Source organism: Acanthisitta chloris, unplaced genomic scaffold (assembly GCF_000695815.1).
Source record: "Acanthisitta chloris isolate BGI_N310 unplaced genomic scaffold, ASM69581v1 scaffold15970, whole genome shotgun sequence".
Classification (NCBI taxonomy): Eukaryota; Metazoa; Chordata; class Aves; order Passeriformes; family Acanthisittidae; genus Acanthisitta; species Acanthisitta chloris.
Window position 1 is genome coordinate 21,126 of NW_008651262.1, and position 7,926 is coordinate 29,051.

A 7,926-nucleotide genomic window follows, 5' to 3' on the forward strand; every position below is an offset into this window, starting at 1 on the left:
GACACTTCCCAAAGCAGAAATTTCTGGCACTTAGGGAGACAAACTGGTGGTGTCTGTGCTGGGAGGAGCAGGAGTGATGTGAGAAGAGAGGGGGGAGAGTTTGAGGCAGCTCCTGGTTCATCAGCAGCACCAGTTTGGCCATGACCTGCTTTTCCAGGGTTCTGATTCCAATAGAGCACACTTAACTCTAGTACTGACACCCAAACAAAGCAGTGAGTGAAAACAAAGCCATTATTGAAAGGCTGAAAAAAAAATCCATCCAGAGCTGCCTCAGCCCTCTGGTCCTCACCCATGGGAGTGTCCACAGGGATTGGTGGGATTTGGGCACACAAAGCTGCAGAACAGGTTGTCTTGTATCAAACTTCTCAAAGAGACCCCCACCCCAAAAGCTTTTCTCTGTCCCCACTAAAAGGCATCAAAACCCTGTGTGAAATCCCTTGGAGTGCTATGAAACCAGCAGCATGGGGATGCTACAGTGATGCTGTTCTTTGTTTCTGCTGTGGTCCTTCAGGTGTTGCTTTCTCTTCTATTTTTATGTGCATTAGTAATAGATCTCTTAATTTAAAATGAATTCCTCAACCTGACAATTGACTCATGGGCAACATTCCAAAGGCTCTGCCAATGGGAGCAGCAGCTCACTAGCCAAAATGGGCAACAGCAAAAAGGCTCCAGTTCCAAACACTGTGTTTGAATGAGATACCAACAGGAAATGTCCATGTCCTGTGTCATCTCTGACCAATGCTCACTGGGCCCTGCAAACCTGCCATGAACCACCTGACAGCTCCTGATTAAGCAGTCAATAATCTCAGCAAAGCTTTGTGGACACAGCAAATGGCACTGTGTGCCACCAGTGGTGGCAGAAGGGCCATGGAAAAGGACCTGGACTCGATGGCCTTGGCTGGAGGTAGCTGCTCCTGTGGCCTGGGAGCTCAGCTTCCCACTGAGCACCTTGGCTCGTGGTGGCAGAGCCTTTGCCGTGCTGAGTAATGTGTAATGCATTGGCTGCTTCTAAAAATAAAAGTTCTTCTATGTACACTGCACTGAACTCCAACTCCTGCTCTTCTCTTGTGCTGTTTGCACTCAAAACATGAGATGTGACCAAGCTGAACCTTCCACCTGCCTTGCAAGATACTCCAACAGCTGCAACAGAGAGGGACAATTGATTTTTCTACAGCTCTGAGAGGAGGTTGGAGCCAGGTGAGGTTTAGCCTCTTCTTTTCAGGTAGCTAGTGACAGGAATAGGGGAAACAGCCTCAAGCTGTGCCAGGGGAGGGTCAGGTTGGACATCAGGAGGAATTTCTCCATGGAATGTGCTGCCCAGGGAGGTGGTGGAGTCACCAGCCCTAGAGGTTTTCAATATGAGACTGGATGTGACACTTAGTGCCATGGACTGGTAACCATGGTAGGGTTGCACTCAAAGTCAAACTCAGAGCCCTAACAGCCAACTCAGCAGTGGGAAGCAGCACACCCCTCACAGCAGCTCCAGGAAGGGTGAGGAGAGCCCATACACTTCAATTAGCTGAAGTTTAGGACTGTCTGGAGGGATGCAGAGCAGTAAGTGGATGCTGCACACTCCCTAAATGTCAGTGCTTCAGGCACTGAGCAGCTGTGCTGCTCAGTGAGATGTGTGGCTATGTGGCTGCAGCCCAAGTGTACCAGCAGGTCATGCTCATAAACACCATGCAGACAGAGGAATCCTTGTGGGGAAATGTCCTTTCCCATTTATCCTTCAGTCCTTTCAGTACAGTTTTTAGTCTCGGAGAGGGCAACGAGAGAAAAAGGAGAAACTCTCTCAGCAGAACAATTAGCAAAATGCCCTCAGGAAATCCTCAAACCCTTTTCATTGAGTTCAGTCATGGACAAGACCTGCTGCTACTCCAGGAGCTGATGCCTATGTAGGCACAGGAAGAAATGGAAACATTTACCACAGTGGCTTCAAAATGAAGACAAGTTCCACCTGTTTTGCAGCACAGCACATTGCAGGGTGAGAGCTCAGAAGGGCTCCCAGGGCAAACTGAGGGCCTGGAGTGCTGGACCTGAGGGGTGTGTGTAGGGATGCATGGGAAGTCCTTAACTCAAACACACCCAGAACCATTTAGGAAAAGACCTCCAAGACCACTGAGTCCAAGCTGTGACCCATCACCACCTTGTCAACTAGAAGAGAGCACTGAGTGCCACATTCAGTCATTCCTTGGACACCTCCAGGGATGGTGACTCCACCACCTCCCTGGGCAGTTCCAATGCCTCACAGCCCTTTCCATGAGGAAATTCCTCCTGAATGTCTACTGCCTTAATCCTCCCAGCTAATTACACTAACCCAAGCCCCAAATCCCCATTACTGGCAGCACAAAATGATGCAAAGTGGGGAGAATTACCATCACTGGGATGTGCAAAATCCCACAATGGTATGAACTCACCTGGTCCAAGGCTTTTGTCACAGAAACTTAAGGAAGTGCCAGTTTTTAGGCTGGTAACTGCAGCATGGTGAGACATCAGGCCAGAGAGGATGGCCTGGCACACCTGAGCTGCCTCTGTGCAGGCACAGTTGGGAATTCAAGAGGCAGTTCCACAGTTGGGAATGCAGACACTCCCCAGGGAAGCAAACTGGTCTTCAAAACTGGCAGCAAAGCCTGGGCCTACACAGCAGTGGGAAGCAGAGTTCAGTACACAACACACACACGTTCAGGGGCAAATAGCAGCAGTTTTACTGACCATGTGGACAATGTGCATTCAGGAGTGAGCATGAAGCATCCCCAGTGCTCCCTGGGTGGGTCAGATGGGGCTGTGGTGACACAGCCAGAACCAAGTAGTTACACATTATCCCCTTTTCTGCCTGTCTGAAGGGCAGATTCAACTCACAGCCATGTGTAGACTCATGTTAGAGAGAGTGGAACCAACAATTAGCAACTTTCTGGTCATAGTACAGAGTCAAATACACTATTCAAATGAAACCTAACAGTACAAAATGCTTCAGAACATCTCTCCTGCCTCCAAGGTGCTAAATGTGGGGGTTTGCCTCCCCCCAAAATGCTCTTGATACCTCTAGAAACTACCACAGATCACCAACTTCGCTACATTTTTTTCTGCCTTTTCTGGCCTTCTCTGCAACAGCTGTGGAATGATCTGTCCCTTTGAAAAATGCACACAGGACACAAAGATTGTGCTCAACAGGTTTACTCAGACTGGACTCTTAAATGCTGAAGAAAAAGGCACAGATTAAAAGAGACTCTGATGACTCTTTTGAACACAGCAAATGGAATTCTGTTTGTAAGAAAAAAAAAATACTCCTATGAATTGCATGGGCTGAAAAAGTTCAAATGTTCTTCCCTGTTCCTAATTATTGGCCTTCATTTAATGGGATTTAAATTAAATTGTATAAACATATGAAATAAAGTCTCAGTATTAGGAAGTTTGTTTTTTTTTCATTTCCTCTATGTACAAATCTTAGTATACAATTTTTTACTTTTCATTATACATTTAACTACATCTTTTTTTCCAAACTGTGTGAGAGCAACTGCCGAGTTATGTGTTTTTGAGGAAATGCTTTGCATTCGGAAGGAATCCACCTGCTTTTCTTGGCCAGCAGTGCCAGGCAGGCCTGGGGGAGGCTGATGGGCTGTGGGGCAGGGGGAGCAGCCCCTCAGATGTAGTCATCCTCCACGGGCTCCCCGTTGACATCACAGTAGTGGATGAAGATGGCCACGACGCGCTGGAACACTCCCTTCTTCATCTGCCGCAGCTCCGAGATCTCCTCCCCGATGGTCTCCATGCAGATATCAGCAGAGAGCTGCCCCTTCCTCCTGGGGGCATAGATGGTGGCTGGGGAAGGCAGGAGACAGTGAGAGCTATTACACATGTGGAGAAACTCACAGGAAATCTGGTTGGTGTTAAGTCTTGGAGAACAAACAACCCTCTTTCCTGAGTGGCCACGTCTCAGCAGCATTACTCCAGCACAGGAGGTGGTTTGTCTGCCTTGCACTTAAACCTTTCAGTAGAGTCAGAATCATCAGAGTTGGAGGAGACCTCTAAGATCATCCAGTTCAACCATTAACCTGTCACTGCTGAAACCCCTAAACCAGATCCTCCAGCACCAGATCCAGGTGCCTCTTAAACACCTCCAGGGATGGTGACTCCACCACCTCCCTGGGCAATATCCCAGTGCCTGAACACCCTCACAGGGAAAATATTTCTCAGAACATCCAATCTGACACTGCCCTGGCTCAGCTCAAGGCCATTCCCTCTAGTCCTCTCCCTGCAGCCATGGCAGGACACACATCCTTCACCTCTCTCCAACCCTGTCAATGAGGTGGAGAGAGCCATGAGGTCACCCCTGAGCCTCTTGTCCAGGCTAACCAATCTCAACTCAGCCCTTCCCCATGTGCTGCAGCCCTTTGCTGCCCTCGTTGCCCTTGGCTAGACTCACTCCAGTGCCTCAATGGCCTTTTTTAAGTGAGGGGTGATGTGCTCATGTGATGTACACCAAGTCCAATGTGTCTGTGAGTGAAGGGAATCCCAGGCTAAGCACCAGATTTTCTCTCTGATTTTGTATCTCAGCTGGTCAATACACTCCTGTAGTACTATGGTCCTCTCCCCTGCGGGACTCCTCAGCCAGCTCCCAGCACTGCTACAGGGAGTTATTTGTCATCTACCAAAACCAGCCTAAGAACTACAACACTGAATAATAAAGGAGTGCATTGTCAGCTTGGGGCCAAGCAACAAGTTATCTGAACACAACAAGACTGATTACTCACTTCTCTCATCATCCTCAAAGTCGTATCTCGCATAGCTGTTTGGCTCTGCTGTTCTCAGGGACCTCAGCCACGGGAAGTCAGTGATCATGGAGTAAGGAGCACCATCCACAATACCTGCAAGACACAAAGATGAGGATCCACAGAGGACTCCAGCAGCATCAGCACTCTTCAGCAAGTACACTTAACTGGCACATAGAATGGTCACTCTAATGCAGGAAAAGTATCTCCTCACTACATTTCCCCACTCTGCCAAAACTCCTCCACTCTCCTCACAAGAATTATTATCCATCTCTCTTGTAATGATGCAAAGCTACTAATCTGAGCAGGAGGCTGAACATCAGCCTTCAGCTCTCCATAAACACTCACCTTCTAGAGTGTAAATATCTCGTCCCCAAGGGTACTTAGTGTATTTCTTCAGGTCCTCCTCAGTTCGTGTAGCTTCAGGGAAGAATTCATATTTAATCAGCTCTCTAGGGGGAAGGATAAAGAGATTGCAGCCAGTGGTGATGAGAAATGGGAAACCCTACCACACCACCTTTCCTTTAACGAGCCTGAATCCACAGAAACACTCCTCCAAACACCCACTCAGGATCAATCCCTTGGCTTTGGACAGCAACCACAGCCAATAGCTTCAGTTTGGGTGAGAAACCAATGAAACCTTTGAGCACACCTTTATCTGCAAGCAACAATCCAGCACAGTTGCAACTAAACCAAACTTCAGAAGTGAATCTGTTCTCTTAGTAATTTTAGTGAAACAGCAGCACAACAAACATACTGGTTTAGATCAGCTGAATGAGAGCCACTGTGCACAGTTCCCTGTTGCTGCTGGGAATTTTAAGGAGCTCATACTGACTGATCATCTTCTGCAGAAACTAATACTAGTTCTTGGAGCAAATCGCTCTTCTCTTGTAAAGTAACTTGCTCTCAGATTTGAAGATACTTCTCAGCCATATCCCAGCTACTTCAGTGCTGGATGAAACACAGGATAAACTGTATAATGAATCACAGGATGAACTGTATGATGAAACACAGGATTATTGCTGGAGAATTGACACTATTTCCACGTGGGGAGGTTTATACCTGTGTTTTGCGTTCGATGCATCCTGACATTAAAACTCCACGTGGCACCACCTCAAACTCACCCTGCACTAGTCACTAACCCTTTCTCCCTTGGTTTGGCCCAGGGAGCAGCAGGCTGAGGCTGCAGCCCTGCAGGGCAGCACTCACTGGTTGATGTTGGCGATGGTGTCCATCCAGCTGCGCACGCGCACCTTGTTGCGGACGTTGGGAGGGTTGCTGAACTCGTGGATGATGCAGATGTGGTAGGGGTAAGGGCCACTGAATATCTTCTGCTCCAGAGTCAGCGTGTCAACCTGGGAGAAGCAGCAAACAAGGACTTGTGACCAAGAGAAACAAAGAGAGGTGATTTTAGACAGACACCCACCAAACCCCCAAATCCCGAGGCAACACACACACTTTATTGGAGTAAAACCTTCCTAGTGCAGCTTTGCATCTTCTCAGCTGTTGAATTTGATGGGAAATGTCTATTTTCTGATGTGTCTCACAACTCCAATAAGTAAACATCATAAAATTACATCCATGATGATCTGACACCCTTCACTTCTCAGAGTTTGGCTTACTTAGGCCGAGGGGGTCACTGGTTTGGTGTTTTGCTTCTCCTCTAATATCCTTCCCACTGTCCCCTAAGAGCTAAAGCAGATCTGTTTTCAAAGCAAAGCTGGCTCTGATGTCACATCAGCCTTCCCTCTCTGGCAAGCAAGCCAGAAAAAGCAGGAGAGAAGCAGCAGCACAGCACAAACCACAACACTCTGGTAAGAGTGATCCAGTGAAAACCCAACATTCCAGGCCTGAAATTCAGCTCTCTAATCACTTCTCAACTGACCTCACCAACTCACTAAATGTCACTGCCTGCAGCTCCCACACACCATCTGGGGAGGACAGGGTGGCTCCCACTACCACAACTGTCTTGCAACACTGTTTGGCATCAGGAAGAGGATGCTAAGGAGTGTTCCACCCTCCAACTGCTGCTCTGAATCCAACAGGACGTGGGTTAAAGGTTTCAGATACCTGTGCCCGTGTCATGCTTTGCTCAGACATCACTACAAGCTGATTAGTAGCATGGAGGTTCTTACAGCTCCTCTTAGTTACTGAGTTTGAAATGAATTCCATGCCTCTTCTAATGCAATGAACACTGGGGAGAGGGAGATTCAGTCTTAAAATTCAGTATCATTCAAGCTCAGCTTGTGCAATAAAGGCTCTGACAGGCTGAAGCTGCAATGAATAAGTTTCTCAGAGTTGTGTTATTCTAACATTTACATTTGTTGCACCAATGGAAAACCACACAAAGCCAAGAGTGAAGGAGGCAGAACTTCAGGTCTGTTCACAGCTAGGCCGAAGTTGGCTGTGTACCTGCTGCATTGGCCGAAGGTAAATGATCCTGTTTCTCTCTGGGGGCATCCTGAGGATCTGATCCAGCACCTGATCCATGTTTAGCTTCTTGCACTGAGCATAGTCGAAGCGATTCACAACTGGGGCGTTTTCCACCTTCAAGTGTTTCAGCACGCGGCACCTGGTGGCTGCAGACAGCAAACAAAGGGTTCAGAGGCAGGAAACAGACCCTGAACACACCTCAGGATCTCCTGTCAGGAGCTGCATGGCTGACAGATCTCAAAGAAGGCAAACAGGCAGTGTAAGACCCAGAGAACTGCTCAAGTGGTAGGTGGCAACTCCAGCCTGTTACAGAACAGAGTAGCTGTTCATTCTGCCATGCTGTGATCAAACTCTGAATCTGGGAACTTGTAAGAAAGCTCCTTTTGAAGGTCATGCCACACTCCATCTAACAATAACCTTTATCTCCCTCGGTTTCCTTTTACAAAGCCTCCTGAGATGGTCTGGGGATTGCCACAATGGGAACCACTGAGTTCAGAATCAGATCAGGTAGAGATTATAGTGAGGCCACACAAGGTAAAATGAAGCTATTTCCTTTCCAGCAACACTGCCCATGGCACCAACTTTTGGTCCAAAATCAGTGTGTTCTGAGAAACAATTCTGGAACAAAGAAGTAGTTTCTTTACTCTCTGCTAAGCAGATCTACCTCATTTCAGAGGAAAAGGTCCTACTGAGTGCAGATGCTGCAGAAAGGAATTTACCCAAT

At 47.8% G+C, this 7,926-nt stretch overlaps 1 protein-coding gene across 1 annotated transcript in view; it reads right to left on the reverse strand.

Annotated features, from left to right (window-relative positions):
* Positions 1–3,640: 3,640 nt before the first annotated feature.
* FBXO38 (F-box protein 38) overlaps positions 3,641–7,926 on the reverse strand; it is a 20,803-nt gene continuing 16,517 nt past the window's right edge. Inside the window, 5 exon segments of the mRNA XM_009072586.1 lie at positions 3,641–3,819; positions 4,752–4,865; positions 5,118–5,221; positions 5,979–6,124; positions 7,182–7,348. Coding sequence (XP_009070834.1) covers positions 3,641–3,819; positions 4,752–4,865; positions 5,118–5,221; positions 5,979–6,124; positions 7,182–7,348 — 710 coding nt within the window.